At 41.9% G+C, this 16,661-nt stretch overlaps 1 protein-coding gene across 1 annotated transcript in view; it reads left to right on the forward strand.

Annotated features, from left to right (window-relative positions):
• PPP1R42 (protein phosphatase 1 regulatory subunit 42) overlaps positions 1–16,661 on the forward strand; it is a 75,752-nt gene that overhangs the window by 4,844 nt on the left and 54,247 nt on the right. The window contains exon 4 of the mRNA XM_077810178.1: positions 2,948–3,064. Within this exon, the coding sequence (XP_077666304.1) occupies positions 2,948–3,064 (117 nt within the window). The remainder of the gene's footprint in view (positions 1–2,947; positions 3,065–16,661) is intronic.

The raw sequence follows: 16,661 nt of genomic DNA on the forward strand, positions 1-16,661 counted from the left end.
TGCCAACCCCTGCAATAGACCTATGAAAGGAAGGGTAGTATGGATGGCTCAATATTTTGTATATTGCCCACTTTTCCTTAGTTATAATGGCTCCATTCCACTGGGATCTGTAAAGGGCTAGGGTTTTTTTCTCTCCATGTAACTTAGAAAATAGCTAGGAAAAAACTGGAGTGCCACATTCCAGCAGAGTCTAGCAACCCGTTTGCTTGTTTATTTGTGGAATGTATTTATTTATTTGCCTGAAGCTGAAGGATATGCTTTCTGTATGTAGAAGAAATAAACAGTGAATAAGTTGAAAAGAGAGAAGGGATTTATCATAGAGAAGTCAATTACTCAATTCTTGAATCCAAAGCTTGCAAACTTTTTCAGAGCTGGCACTTACAGTTAATAACCCAGCAGCCAATGAATTTGGCAGCATTCTGGGGGAAATCCTTATGAAAGGATGAACAGTTTTTTCAGTCTATGAAACATAATCAGGTTTTTCTTCAACCATCTTTAGAGTGATGTCTTTTGTCCTTTTTGTACAAAGTTAATCATAATGTCTATTTTTGCTCTTCACATTCGTTTCCTCTTCCATCTGTTCTTGTTTCTCATGGCTGGAAACAAGGAAAGGGCCAGAAACATGAGACCAGTCATCTCTCCATGGATTACCAGCTATTGTTTTGACAACCAGCAACGGTCCATGGGAAGTTTTTGGGAAGTTTGGGGTTATTAATTGTATGCACAGGAAGCATACAGGTAGAGCTAAAACTTCAGCCCTTTTCTGAAATGCAGAGCTTACTCTTCAGATCAGCTTCTAGAGGGATTTAGGTTTCTAGATTTATACTGCTGAAAGAAACAGCACTGCTGAAAGAATCAGTGGTCAACCAATAATTCGTCCCTTTTCTAGCCTAGATTTAAACATGCTCGTTCAATATGCCTTTTTCCAGTTCCTAAACACAAAAGTGCCTTTTTTTTTCTTTGACATAAAAGTATACGATATTTTGCTAATTTGGATAAATGTTACCTAAACTACATTTATTTTGGGGATAGACCAGCGGGATCACCATAGGTACTCCAAAAGAGTGTTCCATGATGGATTACCTCATGTTGTTTTCCAAAAAGTTGCACGTTACTAAAAGGCCCAGATCATGTTAATTCATTGTTGGACTCATCAAGTCATCAAGAGGGTAAGTTCCAAAAGAAAGGCTAAGTCAATAGGACTGTGCATATGAGAAAGGAGTACGCATATGAACAAGGTTTCTGAGATCAGGTCTGAAAGGAAGGCAGTATAATCTGGTAGTTAGAGCAAGGAATGTAGGGGTCAAGAGATATGGATTTTAATACCAGCTCTTCTGTAGACTTGGTGTGTGACCATGGGCAAGTCAATTAACTTCTTTGTCTCAGCTCTGCATCTGGAAATTACGCCTATTAATACTTATTGTGATGCTTTCATGGTCCTCTGGTTTATGAGGCACCTCTCTACCACCAGCCCTTAGCACAAGGAAGCCCAAAGGCAACACAAGCACTCTCCTCTAGGCCTTGTAGGCCCCACTGTCACTCAGGTACAAATTGAGAGATTGTGAAATCTACAAGAGAAGAAAGCAACAGGAAGAAACAAATAGCAGGTGGTGCCCTATTTATGAATAAAGTTGAAGAATTGGTCTGGTATATCTTGGAGTGCAAAGAGACACATGGAATCCTTCAGCTAGGAGGCAAACTGACAGCTTGCATGTGTCATTTGAAAAAAGGGTCACAGCCTGCTTAGCTTTGCAAGAATTTGGGGTGAGCAATACTTTATTACACGTGAGTATCTTGTTAATTAAGTTTAGGCTCTAGAATGCGTTATAATTTTATTTTATATGTAACCATTTGTTTCCAGTACTTCTACTTGAATCTCTATGCTTTGTTAAATAAATGTACTCTTGATTCACTATAAATAAATCTAAGTGCTTTGAATTAAGCTGAGTGGTGGTCTAAAGTGAAACTAGTAAGCTGTTTCTTTGGAAGTAGTGGATTGGTGAATACTGTGAGTGTCCAGGGGGGCCAGGGTTGGACACTCCAGGGAGAGGCTCAATGGGCTTGAGGGTTGGAGTGTCCCTATCACTAACCTGCAAAGTAACAGTGGGGACTACAAGGCCTGGAGTGGAGTGCTGGTGTTGCTCATGGCTGATGGAGTTGGAGAACTGACCCCCCATCGGGCACAGATGAGGCTTCCTCACGCTAAGGGCAGGTGGCAGCAAGTCACCTTACAATCCTGGGTACCCCCAGGAAGCATCACAGCATACAATACACAAATGACAAGACAGGGAAATAAGTGCCAGTTACCTTCTGCCTGAAAGGAACATCTCCAAGGTATGTCCTCCACTGGTGGCCTGCTTTAGATCCAAGACCTCAAGAACATGATTTTCAGTATAGATACATAGCTCCTTAATACTATCCACACATACATTTTGCAATGATTATAATGTCCAGGGAGCAACTGGCTTACAGTAAAGACCTCACATGCCACCCTTCAGTGAACTGTTATGCAGTATCTGACCCAGTGGATCCCTGTAAAGCCCTCTGCACCCCCTGTGCCCTCTGCCAGTTGGCACCAAGAATTCTTTAAGTCATACTTACCCACCTTTATAAAGCACTGTGAAACATTCAAATTAAAAATGCTATATAAATGCTAAGCATTATATTATGAAAACAGTAGAGATACAACATTGTTGCAGATTGACTCATGACCAAAAATACATATCCTTGTAGGGACCCTCAAGCCCCTATACAGAGGACATGCACATCCAGCATCAAAGATTATGTGAAATATTAGATGATCCTGTGTAGTCTCATTTACACATTTTAGCCAGAGCTTACAAAATTCACAATGTGGCCCTGCTGACAAACTTTTCTCAAAGGAATTACTATTACACTTTTGCAATGTGAGAAAACTATGTTGTTGTTTTTTCTTTTTTTCTTGCAGAAATCTTTGTCAGTGTTGAATATCAGCAATAACAATATAGATGAACTGGGAGAATTAGCACTTCTGGAAAATATTTCCCATCTTATAGCAGTTGACAACCAGCTTCACCATGTGAAGGTATTAAAAAGAATATTTTCTAATATTTAGTGTGAGTGAAATCAAAATAATCAGACTGATCATTATTATTAAGGTATTTTAATAGCCAGTTGAACATTTGTTTCATTCTAATAATTTATTGTGCCCCCAGTTACGGAGCCTGATCCAAATCAGATTGAAGTAAATGGGAATCTTTCCACAGACCTCAATGGACTTTGAATCAGGCCCACAATGCAAAGGCCACATGGCCTCAGAATTTTGGATTTGGCTTGTTTTTAATTAACTTGCAAGTCAATTTTACCACATTAAAATGTTTAGTTCTCTGTCTTGGTATAACTGCCATAAATCCCCAAACGTTAGTCAGCATTTTTAGTGTAAATGTGTTAAGGCAGTTCTTAGATATTTGATTGGCTGGCCAGTGTCTCAGCTCTGGCTCAAATGTGTAAATACAGACAGTAAATTGCAATTAGTCATCAGCAGTAACAATTACATACTATGTGTGCACATGTACCGTTCCCCCACCTTATTTTTATTTTCTTTCCCTTCCCAGGTATGTTTTAGTTGTTTTGTATGAATAATAATATTACACAATATGTACAGGATTGAATATTATAGATTTGGCTTGCAGTTCCTCTTTTTCTCTTTTCTCAGTTACTGAACCAGAAAGAACGCTAACAGTAGATTATTTATTTAGATGGGAATATATTCCTTTAAGAGAATTGGAATTGTTGCCTTTAGTATTTAGTTCAGTTTAAAAAAAACAACCCTCAATTTCAGAAGAAAACTAGCCTTTGCTGTAAATGTCTATGAATTAAGTAAAATATATTAAACCTATTCATGTCTGTGAAGGTTATACAAAACATTTAAGAAACAGGAAGGAAGGGTTAATAATCATGAAATTATTAACCCATTACATGCAAGGTTCCATTTTACATATTCACAGCTGGAGGGAGACTGTATGGTTAGGACCTGATCCAGCTACCATTGATTTTGATGTATTGTAGATCTGAGTGGTTTTCCCACCTATGCTCCAAACAAACAAGTCTCCAAACTCTAAACTGAGATGCTGTTTAAATTTGTCATCGTGAGTTCACATTCTTGCACATACAGAAAACAATGTATTCATTTCTCAAGTGCTGAACATACAGTTTAATAAGAATAGATCTCCAGCATGAAATTATATCTAGACTTTCATAGTTTCAGGGCAGATTACGTCCAAGTGCACTGTAGCACTTAACACTAATCTTTCTTTTTAAAATATAAAAACCAAACTGTTTGTTGAAAGAGCAGTAGGCCTGAGACCTCTCACAGTCAGAAAAACTGAGTTAGCTTCAAAGAAAATCTCTGAAGCTTTTGGCTCTGTTTTAAAGGCATCAGTTTAAAATCCATATACAGCAAGAGCACTTATACTTACAACAATTGCAGAGACTTAATTAGTCAATCAGAAAGCGAAGTTTGGAATATATCTTTACTTGTTTTCTACAGCAGTGAATTTCGTGGCTGATGTGGCTCATGTTGTTCTGGAAACTATAGTTAAAAAGATGGCACCTGATGTAATAGTAAAATGAATAGTAGAGGGTTGCACATTTTATTCCTTCTGTAGGTTGAGTTATTTCTCTAGGCCAGTGACTCCTTGAATCCCTCCATTCCCGCAAGCTCCATATGTGCCACCCTCCCATTCCCCTCTTTTTCAGGGAACCTGCAACCTCCAACTCCATCTTTCATGCCAGGGGCTTCCCACATTTACCCCCACCATTATTATTTCTTTCCTTTCTGCCTGGGAGAACAATTTAAACTTTATTGGGAGGAAGGGCAGAGATGAGATGAGGGGTGTTATTGGCTGCCATCAAGCAGATAATTACAGACTTGATTAAGCTGATTGGTCTGCTAACCAGATGCCATGGGCTCTGTGTCCAACCCCCTCTCCCGCCACCTTCTCTCCCCACCACCATTTTTCCATGTCCAGTTTCCGATTTTCACCAGACTCAATAAGGTTCTGCTCATTGATGCCTAAACCATTTATTAAAATTTTGGAATTGAGTGGATGCAGCATTCAAAAATTATTGCATTACAGACAAAGAGAAATGCCTGAAGTTGAGTGTAAGGCCTAACTTTGCCTGGCCAGTTATGGTTGAGACACTGATCACCAGGTTGTGATATTCAAAAATTGAATCACAAATTTTCCTTTCCAAGGAAAATTGATGTTTTCAAAATTATTTTAATCAATTCTAAAACAACTGTCAGATGTAAAGTCAGCTTTCTTATCCAAAGAGGAACAGTGTGTATATGTAACATCAGGGTGTTCACTATGTCACTAGAGATTTTCAGCAGATTAGAGTCCAAAGATTTCCTGCTTATAAAATCATCAAGGAACTCTCCAGTTATACAGAACTGCTCCGTTCATGGTCAGCGTCATAGATCATAGAATATCAGGGTTGGAAGGGGCCTCAGGAGGTCATCTAGTCCAACCCCCTGCTCAAAGCAGGACCAATCCCCAACTAAATCATCCCAGCCAGAGCTTTATCAAGCCTGACCTTAAAAACCTCTAAGAAAGGAGATTCTACCATCTCCCTAGGTAACCCATTCCGGTGCTTCACCACCCTCTTAGTGAAAAAGTTTTTCCTAATATCCAACCTAAACCTTCCCCACTGCAACTTGAGACCATTACTCCTTGTTCTGTCATCTGCTACCACTGAGAACAGTCTAGATTCATCCTCTTCGGAACCCCCTTTCAGGTAGTTGAAAGCAGCTATCAGATCCCCCCTCATTCTTCTCTTCTGCAGACTAAATAATCCCAGTTCCCTCAGCCTCTTTTCATAAGTCGTGTGCTCCAGCCCCCTAATCATTTTTGTTGCCCTCCGCTGGACTCTTTCCAATTTTTCCACATCCTTCTTGTAGTGTGGGGCCCAAAACTGGACCCAGTACTCCAGATGAGGCCTCGCTAATGCCAAATAGAGGGGAATGATCACGTCCCTCGATCTGCTGGCAACGCTCCTATTTATACAGCCCTGAATGCCATTGGCCTTCTGGGCAACAAGGGCACGCTGTTATCCATATAACATATCCAGCTTCTTGTCCACTGTAACCCCTAGATCCTTTTCTGCAGAACTGCTGCTTAGCCACTCGGTCCCTAGTCTGTAGCAGTGCGTGGGAGTCTTCCGTCCTAAGTGCAGGACTCTGCACTTGTCCTTGTTGAACCTCATCAGATTTCTTTTGGCCCAATCCTCTAATTTGTCTAGGGCCCTCTGTATCCTATCGCTACCCTCCAGCATATCTTCCACTCCTCCCAGTTTAGTGTCATCTGCAAACTTGCTGAGGGTGCAGTCCACGTGATCCTCCAGATCATTAATGAAGATATTGAACAAAACCGGCCCCAGGACTGACCCTTGGGGCACTCCGCTTGATACCGGCTGCCAGCTAGACATGGAGCCATTGATCACTACCTGTTGAGCCCGACAATCTAGCCAGCTTTCTATCCACCTTATCATCCATTCATCCAGCCCATACTTCTTTAACTTGCTGGTAAGAATACTGTGGGAGACCGTATCAAAAGCTTTGCTAAAGTCAAGGAATAACATGTCCACTGCTTTCTCCTCATCCACAGAGCCAGTTATCTCATCATAGAACGCAATTAGGTTAGTCAGGCATGACTTGCCCTTGGTGAATCCATGCCAACTGTTCCTGACTACTTTCCTCTCCTCAAAATGCTTCAAAATGGATTCCTTGAGGACCTGCTCCATGATTTTTCCAGGGACTGAGGTGAGGCTGACTGGCCTGTAGTTCCCCGGATCCTCCTTCTTCCCTTTTTAAAAGATGGGCACTACATTAGCCTTTTTCCAGTCATCCGGGACCTCCCCCAATCGCCATGAGTTTCCAAAGATAATGGCCAATGTCTCTGCAATCACATCCGCCATCTCCTTTAGCACCCTCAGATGCAGTGCATCCGGCCCCATAGACTTGTGCTCATCCAGCTTTTCTAAATAGTCCTCAACCACTTCTTTCTTCACAGAGGACTGGTCACCTCCTCCCCCATACTGTGCTGCCCAGTCGGGAGCTGACCTTGTTCATAGATTCATAGACTTTAAGGTCAGAAGGGACCATTATGATCATCTAGTCTGGCCTCCTGCACAAAGCAGGCCACAGAATCTCACCCACCCTCTCCTGCAATAAACCTCTCATCTATGTCTGAGCTATTGAAGTCCTCAAATCATGGTTTAAAGACTTCAAGGTGCAGAGAATCCTCCAGCAAGTGACCCATGCTGCAGAGGAAGGCGAAAAACCCCCAGGGCCTCTTCCAATCTGCCCTGGAGGAAAATTCCTTCCCGACCCCAAATATGGTGATCAGCTGAACCCTGAGCATGTGGGCAAGATTCACCAGCCAGATACCCAGGAAACAATTCTCTGTAGTAACTCAGGTCCCATCCCATCACAGGCCATTGGGCCTATTTACCATGAATAGTCAACGATCAACTAATTGCCAAAATCATGTTATCCCATCATACCATCTCCTCCATAAACTTATCAAGCTTAATCTTGAAGCCAGATAGGTCTTTTTGTTCATGAAGACAGAGGCAAAAAAAGCATTGAGTACATTAGCTTTTTCCACATCCTCTGTCACTAGGTTGCCTCCCTCATTCAGTAAGAGGCCCACTCTTTTCCTGACCACCTTCTTGTTGCTAACATACTTGTAGAACCCCTTCTTATTACTCTTAACATGCCTTGCTAGTTGCAACTCCAATTGTGATTTGGCCTTCCTGATTTTGCTCCTGCATGCCTGAGCAATATTTTTATACTCCTCCCTGGTCATTTGTCCAAGCTTCCACTTCTTGTAAGCTTCTTTTTTGTGTTTAAGATCTGCAAGGATTTCACTGTTAAGCCAAGCTGGTCGCCTGCCGTATTTACTATTCTTTCTACACATCGGGATGGTTTGTTCCTGCAACCTCAATAAGGATTCTTTAAAATACAGCCAGCTCTCCTGGACTCTTTTCCCCCTCATGTTATTCTCCCATGGGATCCTGCCCATCAGAGGGAGTCAAAGTCTGCTTTTCTGAAGTCCAGGGTCCATATTCTGCTGCTCTCTTTTCTTCCTTTTGTCAGGATCCTGAACTTGACCATCTCATGGTCACTGCCTCCCAGGTTCCCGTCCACTTTTGCTTCCCCTACTAATTCTTCCCTGTTTGTGAGCAGCAGGTGAAGAAGAGCTCTGCCTTTAGTTGGTTCCTCCAGCACTTGCACCAGGAAATTGTCCCCTACACTTTCCAAAAACTTCCTGGATTGTCTGTGCACAGCTGTATTGCTCTTCCAGCTGATATTGGGGTGATTGAAGTCCCCCATGAGAACCAGGGGCTGTAATCTAGTAACTTCTGTTAGTTGCCTGAAGAAAGCCTTGTCCACCTCATCCCCCTGGTCTGGTGGTCTATAGCAGACTCCCACCACGACATCACCCTTGTTGCTCACGCTTCTAAACTTAATCCAGAGACACTCAGGTTTTTCTGCAGTTTCATGCCGGAGCTCTGAGTATGTACAGTAGCTAATTTAAGTTCAGATCCTTGATGGTTTACATTTTTTAAAAACAAACCATCATCATTATGGACAAATTACTTCTAAAAGGCTGCAATTTAAAATATATATAAAGGTGTCAAGCTTGGCATTTTTTTCTATACTGTAACAGGAAATGGCCTCTCAACCACACCAGAGCCTTTATATGGGAAGACACATAGTTTGGGACAGTTCTTTTACATTTATGTTATTACCCTTATTTTTCTCTCTATGACTTCACAGGAAAAAATTTTTGTGCAGCCTGGCTGGATGTGTTAAATTAGTTAGAGAGATACAGACTTTGGAGCTATAACTCTCTGGGTTAGAAAAGGTTGGAGATAGGAAACAGTAGAAATATCATGTTTGTGATCCAGAACTGGAGTGAAAACAATCAGCTGCTAGGTTCTAATATTGCCTTTGAAATGACTCCCTATGTGGCCTTTAGCAAGTCGCTTAACTTCTCTGCCTCAGTTACCTCTGTATAATGAGGCTAATAATAATTACTAAGTATTAGCAGTATTCCTGATAAATCAACATGTCCTCGTTATTTAGCTTTTGTTATGGAAAGTCTCGGTAGTGACACTTCTCTATTCACTGGTGTCTTTTCACTGTTTCTTCAACATAAAATAAATGAAAAGGAAAGTAGATTTCAAGTCTTTACTGTATATTTATAATTTAAATCAAGTAACAACAAGGTGCAAAGGTTTGGATGGCAAATTAAAGTTGTACGTTTCCGCTGTGCAGGAGAGGGGAACAGCAAGAAGAGCAGGTAAGGAAATCAGGTATTGTTAGATGTTGTGGGAAAAAGTTGGAAACAACAGTAAGTATGGGCAGAGGAGAGAGTGCAGAAGGCCTCAAGAGTCTGTGCAGTGGTGAGAAATGACAGGCAGAGAAGAGGAGCAGTGGCTAGAAAGCCATCAGGGATTTTGCAGAGTTTAATAGCAACAGTGAGAACATTAAGTAGTCTGTGCAGGAGAGGGAAATGGCAGTGGGAATGGAATAGTAGTCTGTGCAGGAGAAGAAAGTGTGAAAGGCATAACAGAACTAGGTGACATGAACCATCTCCTGTATACCCTTTTCACTGTTGTATGAGGTTTGTCCAGGATTACTATATCAATTATCTTTTTCTTTGAACATCTTTTTCAGTTTTGTTATGGCAGCATAATAAACCCACTCCCATACCTGTGCTGCGCATGAGCTCAGCATAATTGAGAATTAAGACTAATAAATTCATATACTTGAAGTTTTGGACAATTAAGGGAATTTTCAGTTTCATTCATAGAAATGAGGGAACAAGACCCTGTTGCAGATAAGTGAGGTTTGGATAATCAAATGTGATCTGAACTGCACTGACGGCAATTTAACAGAAAGACTTTAGATAATTTTCTTTAATTCTTATCAACCAACCAACTTTATTGTTGTAAGACTATAAATTGCTGTACACTGATTCCAGGAAGCTGAAAATAAAAACAACAGACAAGCTAAAACCTAGTGAACAACTGTGATTTAAAAATCACATTTCTGCCTGAACATTTTCTACATACTGTTATAAAAGTAATACCTAATATTCAAATAACTGAAGGTAATTAAAGAAAAATATATTCTCTACATTTGTTTATTTGGGTTATTTTGACAGTCTTTCCCTTTCCTAAGTGTAGTTAGCTAATTAGTCAGTTTTCATTTTTGTTTTTATGAGTGTTCTCACACAGCAACGGGGAAAAGAATTAGAAAATGTTGTTATAAAACCACAAAAACTAGCAGACGGGAGCCAGGTTCATGTACAGTACATGAAAGTACTTACAGCTGTTTTTTTAAAATTGGCTCACTTAACATGCCTTTTACTAACATTAGCAGCACTGTCAAGAGATAACTTAGATAACCACAATTTTAAAAAAGCTCTTTTTGTCAATAACACCTGGAATTCTTCCAAATGAAATATTTTTAAAAAAATCTATTTACTTTTTCCTATTTCTGCTTGTTTGATTTTTCATTTCTCTATTTCTGGTCGATGAAAATAAACTAGCAATTTCACTTTTGTTTCTAGTCAGGTTCACGCACACTACCAGGATGCTGTTTTGTTATGTTTGGGTGCAAATACTGAACAGGATGTTTATTTGCTTTTTTAAAAAAAAACTGTTTCAATTAGAACTTTACAATGTGCTGGAAATATTCTGTTGTTTTTGTAAAAACTTAAATCTACTAACCTTTATTTTGAGAAGAATATGACCTAATGTCTGTGTAAATGTTATGTTTGATATAGAAAATACAGCTGAAAAAACCTATATAAAACCATCTGTATGTTCAAAGTCTTTAATTTATTCAACCTCTGGCCAGTATTGATTATGACAAGAAGATATCAAAAAAGATGAATTCATTCACTTCACAATTCAGTCAGGAACAAGAGAAAAATTATAGATTTTTTTCTCAAATAGATTATGACAGGTAGTCAGAATGGTGACAAATTGCTGTCTGTAGATGTAGTTAGGGCAGCTGAGCTAGACATTTCCAATAAAAATTGGAGCACACTGGTCAAATACTAGTTCTTAACTGGCCATCATTAATTGTGAAGAAGGTTATTGCCAGTACTACAACAGCCTACTGAGGCACTCACACCTCCTATATGTGGAATATAATTTGCTCTTCAATATTTTGTAGCAGACCTCAAAGTGATAGCATGACATGATCATTTATCAAACAGAGACTGCCCAGAAGAGTGTCTGGTCCCTTTAGTACAGTTTATTGAAAGCTGGAAAGTGAAAGCACTTTATTAGAGACAGGAAGGCAATGAACAACTAGAGCATATCAAAAGGCTAATCATATTTCAGCACAGGATTAGTGTGTTCTTAGATAAACATACACTAGAGTGAGTATGTTCTGGGTCATTTATCAAGTGAGTAACTGCTCGTGAAAATCTACAGGACTCTGTACATTCATCAAAGTTTAGTTGTTTACATGTTACGGTTTTAAGCAATATGCAGTTTTGTGTTCTAAAAACCTATATTAATTGCATTAATTCTTTTAAACTGAAATCTAATACTTCTTAAACATTTTTCAAGACAATGGCTGATTGCCCAGATAAGAACAAAATAATAAACTATGCTGGCTAAATATTTTCTTTCTAAATAAGCCCAGGCAAAAATGTCTTTTTCCTAAAGTTACTTAACACTTTTTTGAAGGAGAGGAGAGTATACACTGAATCTACTAAACAGTGTATGTTATCACAGTATTATGCAGGCAGATACTGGTAGAGTCTTCCTTTGTAATTAATGTTATGGAGCAAACAACGTTTCCCTAGATGGACTGTTCCCACATGGGAAGTTCCACAAGAGGAAGGTTCTGTGTCTATATACTGCAGCTGTCCCCTTTCGGGCTTCCTTCAGCACTCACTCTATCAGCATGGCTTCTCTGGGAACTGTTCTCCACTGGGCTTCCCACAGGCTGCTACTCCAGATCTACCCTTAAACAGTTCCAAACTAAAGCTTGGAAAAGTGGGTATAAGCATTAACTTACCTGTAAAAGTCCCATGGGTTTTTGTTAGGAAGGAGGAGGTTCATGCTGCCTTTTCCTTTGTCCCCTTGTTCTCTACTTTCACCAGACTGGGAGGAGAGTGGAATGATGCAGTAGAGTATCATCTTCTGCATCCCCCCTGGATTTAAGTCCCCTCTACTCTGAGACAGAGTAGATGATGGGGCACATTGTTATTAATTTTGCAGTCTGAATTTGAAGGAGGAACTATGAACTGATAGGCACATATTTGACTTTTGCTATCAAGCCATGAAAACTGTCCAAACTTTCTAGTTTATGAAATGTTGATCCTCATTCAGCAGATGTTTCTACAACTATGGGCATGTCTACACTATGAAATTAGGTTAATTTTACAGAAGTCTATCTTTAGTAAGCGATTTTATGCAGTCAATCATGCGTGTCCCCACTAAGCACATTAAGTTGGCGGAGTGCGTCCTCAATACCATGGCTAGCATCGACTCACGGAGTTGTGCACTGTGGGTAGCTATCCCACAGTCCCTGCTGCCCACTGGAATTCTGGATTAGGCTCCCAATGCCTGATGGGGCAAAAACATTGTCGCGGGTGATTTTGGGTACATGTCCTCAATCTCCCCTCCCTCCTTGAAAGCAATGACAAGCAATCGTTTTGCGCCTTTTTTCCTGAGTTATCCGTGCAAACGCCATAGCATGGCAAGCATGGAGCCCACTCAGTTGTACACTGCTTTTGTAAGCATTGTAAACACCTTGCATATTATCCTGCAGTATGTGCAGAGCCTAGCTAGGAGCCGCCAGCACGAGAAAGATTATGAGGAGGACATGGACACAGACGTTCCTGAAAGCACGGGATGTGGCAATTGGGATATCATGGCAACATTGGGGCATATTGATACAGTGGAACGCTGATTCTGGGCCCGGCAAACAAGCACAGACTGTTAGGACCACATAGTGTTGCAGGTATGGGATAATTTCCAGTGTCTGCGAAACTTTTGCATGTGTACGGCCACTTTCATGGAACTTTGTGAGTTGCTTTCCCCCGCCCTGAAGCACAGGAATTCTGAGATGAGACCTTCCCTAACAGTTGAGAAGCGAGTGGCGATAGCCCTGTGGAAGCTTGCAACACCTGACTGCTACCGGTCAGTCGGGAATCAATTTGGAGTGGGCAAATGTACCGTGAGGGCTGCTGTGATCCAAGTAGCCAGGACAATCAGTAACCTTCTGCTAAGTCTTGGAAATGTGCAGGTGATAGTGGATGGCTTTGCTGCAATGGAGTTCCCTAACTGTGGTGGGGCGATAGACGGAATGCGTATCCCTATCTTGGCACCAGACCAGCTTGCCAAACAATACATAAACCACAAAGGGTACTTCTCAATGGTGTGGCAAGCACTGGTGGATCACAAGGGCCGTTTCGCTGACATTAAGGTGGGATGGTCGGGAAAGGTGCATGATGCTCGCGTCTTTCGGAACTCCGGGGCTGTTCAAAAAGCTGCAAGAAGGGACTTTCTTCCCAGACCAGAAAATTACCATTGGGGATGTTCAAATGCCAATAGTTATCCATGGGGATCCAGCCTACCCCTTGCTCCCATGGCTCATGAAGCCGTACACAGGCAGCTTGGACAGTAGTAAGGAGCAGTTCAACTATAGGCTGAGCAAGTGCAAAATGGTGATAGAATGTGCCTTTGGATGTTTAAAAGGGCTCTGGCGCTGTTTGCTGAGTAGGTTAGACCTCAGCACAACCAACATTCCTATTGTTATTGCTGCTTGCTGTGTGCTCCATAATATCTGTGAGAGTAAAGGAGAGACATTTATGGCGGGGTGGGAGGTTGAGGCAAATCGCCTCGTGGCCAATTTTGAACAGCCAGACACCAGGGCAATTAGAAGAGCACACAGAGGTGCACTGCGCATCAAAGAGGCTTTGAAAACCAGTTTCATGACTGACCAGGCTACTGTGACAGTTGTGTGTGTTTGTCCTTGATGCAAAGCTTCCCCCTTTGGTGAATGTACTTCCCTGTAATCCAATCCCCCTCCCCCTCTTTGACCACAGCTGGCAGAGGAAATAAAGTCCCTATTGTTCTGAATCCATTCATTCTTTATTTATTAAAGAAAACTTGAGATGACTGACAACGCTGACTAGTAAAAGGTAGCCCAAGTGGGGTGGGGGAGGAGGGAAGGACAAGGCCACATTGCTTATTGTAGCCACACTACAAATCAAAGCTGTTTGAATGACAGCCTTCTGTTGCTTGGGCCATCCCCTGTAGTTGAGTGGCTGGGAGCCTGGAGCCTCCCCCACCCGCGTTCTTGGGCGTCTGGGTGAGGAGGATATGGAACTTGGCGAGGAGGGCAAGTGGTTACACAATCGGTGTAGCAGGGGTATGTACTCTAGTTGTCTTTCCTGCAGCTCCAGCAGATGCCTCATCATGTTTGTTTGCTCCCCCATTAGCATCAGCATCTCCTCCTGCGTGTTCTGATCACACTCACTGTATGCTTTCCTGGCCTCTGCCACTGAATGCCTCCATGCATTCAGCTGTGCCCTATCAGTGCGGAAGGACTGCATGAACTCTGAAAACATGTAATTGTGAGTGCGGTTTTTTTCTCCTTCTAATCTGCGATAACCTCAGGGATGGAGTTGATACGGGGAGCATAGAAACATTTACAGCTTCGGGCGGGGAGGGGAAGGGTGAGTAGAATTTAAGAAGATACATTTCTGCAAACAAAAGGGAGACTCTTTGCTATGAATTGCTTGATTCACTGCGAGACAGCTCATGTGTTTTAGGTACAAGGTCGCATTTTGCCTTTTATATTGAGCACCTGCTGGTATGGTGGTACATCACATGCGGCTGGGCAACAGAATTTGGTTTCCAGGCAGCCATGGTAAGCCAAAGAGTACATGAGGTTGGCTTCTTCCGCGTTCATAACATGTGGGAATGTTTTCAAACTGCAGCACCCTCCTTTCCCATAGCAACCAATGCCAGCTGGGTTTGCCGTTTAAAAGGAGGGGCTGAGGTTGCCGTTTAAAAGGAGAGGCTGCAGTTTTGGGTGGATATGCAGCAGCCTCCAGCACCACATGGCTATTCTCCAGGATGATCCCTCCTAGCCAAGCACAAACAGCCCAGCATGACCGGGGTCAAATGTGCAGGGGATCACCAAACAGAGGGGATTACTGTTCCCTTACAAAAATTCCCCTATTTCAATCAGGTGACCATGAATGATATCACTCTCCTGAGGCTGACACAGAAAGATAAAGACTGAATGTTGCATGAATGCGACCAAAACCCAGGGCCATTCGCTGCTATGCTTTGTGCTGCAATGATTCCAGACTACTTGCTATTGGCTTGGCGTGGTAAAGTGTCGAACCGTGGAGGATGAAATAAGGCAGTCCTCCCCAGAAACCTTCTGCAAAGGTTTTCAGATTACCTCCAGGAGAGCTTTGTGGAGATGTCCCTGGAGGATTCCCACTCCATCGCCAGACATGTGAACAGACTTTTCCAGTAGCTGTACTGGCCACGAATGCATCCCAATTGTTCAGGGCAAATCAAACGTTAAACACAATTGCTTTTAATCCCTGTAGTGTAGTTACAAATATGCACTCACCAGAGGTGCCTTCTCCGCCTTCAGCGTCCAGCAACAATACGGGAGGGTATTGGCTCCAGGTGATGAAAAGGTCCTGGCTGCTGGGGAGAACAGATTCTCTGCTTGCCTGCTGCACATTCTTCTCCTCCTCCTCCTCCTCTTCCTCATCTACAAAATCCTCCTCTGTGTTGCGTTGAGGCTGCCACCTTGCAGGTGTCCACGGACAGTGGTAGTGGTAGGGTCCCCCTCTAGAATGGCATGCAGCTGATCATAGAAGCGGCATGTCTGGGGCTCTGACCTGGAGCGACTGTTTGCCTCCCTTATCTTTTGGTAGGCTTGCCTGAGCTCCTTAATTTTCACGTGGCATTGCTGTGTGTCCCTGGTGTAGCCTCTGTCCACCATGCCCAGTGCGATTTTGGCATATATATTAGCATTTCTTCTTTTTGATCAGAGTTCGGCCTGCACAGATTCTTCTCCCCATATAGCAATCTGATCCAGTATCTCCCTTTCAGTCCATTTTCAGTCGATTTTAGCGCTACTCCCCTCATCGGGGAGGAGTACTGCAGTCAATTTTAAGAGCCCTTTAGGTCAGCGGAACAGGGTTGGTTGTGTAAAACACATAAAATCTTGTGTAAAATCGACCTAACGCGGCTAAATTCGACCTAAATTCGTAGTGTAGATCAGGCCTAAGATACATCAGTTCTAGTATTATCCACCCTTCTCTCGCTCTCATACATAGCCTTTAGGATCTCCTCTCAAATGCTCTATACAGCCACATACTATGTGGATTCATATTCAGAGTAACATTGGAAGGAAATTTTGGACCATGTGGTATTTCAGAAAGTAGGCTCTCTGAATAGAATGGAGCAACTTACTAAGCATTTATGAATAGCCTTCAAATCTTGTTAACTTTAATATATTGAAGTTAAAAGACAGAAAAAGTTTGATCTAGGTCATATTGCCCTTGATTTACCAGACAAAAACCAAGACTACAGAAAGGTACATTTTA

The sequence above is a fragment of the Eretmochelys imbricata genome, chromosome 2 (assembly GCF_965152235.1).
Source record: "Eretmochelys imbricata isolate rEreImb1 chromosome 2, rEreImb1.hap1, whole genome shotgun sequence".
Classification (NCBI taxonomy): Eukaryota; Metazoa; Chordata; order Testudines; family Cheloniidae; genus Eretmochelys; species Eretmochelys imbricata.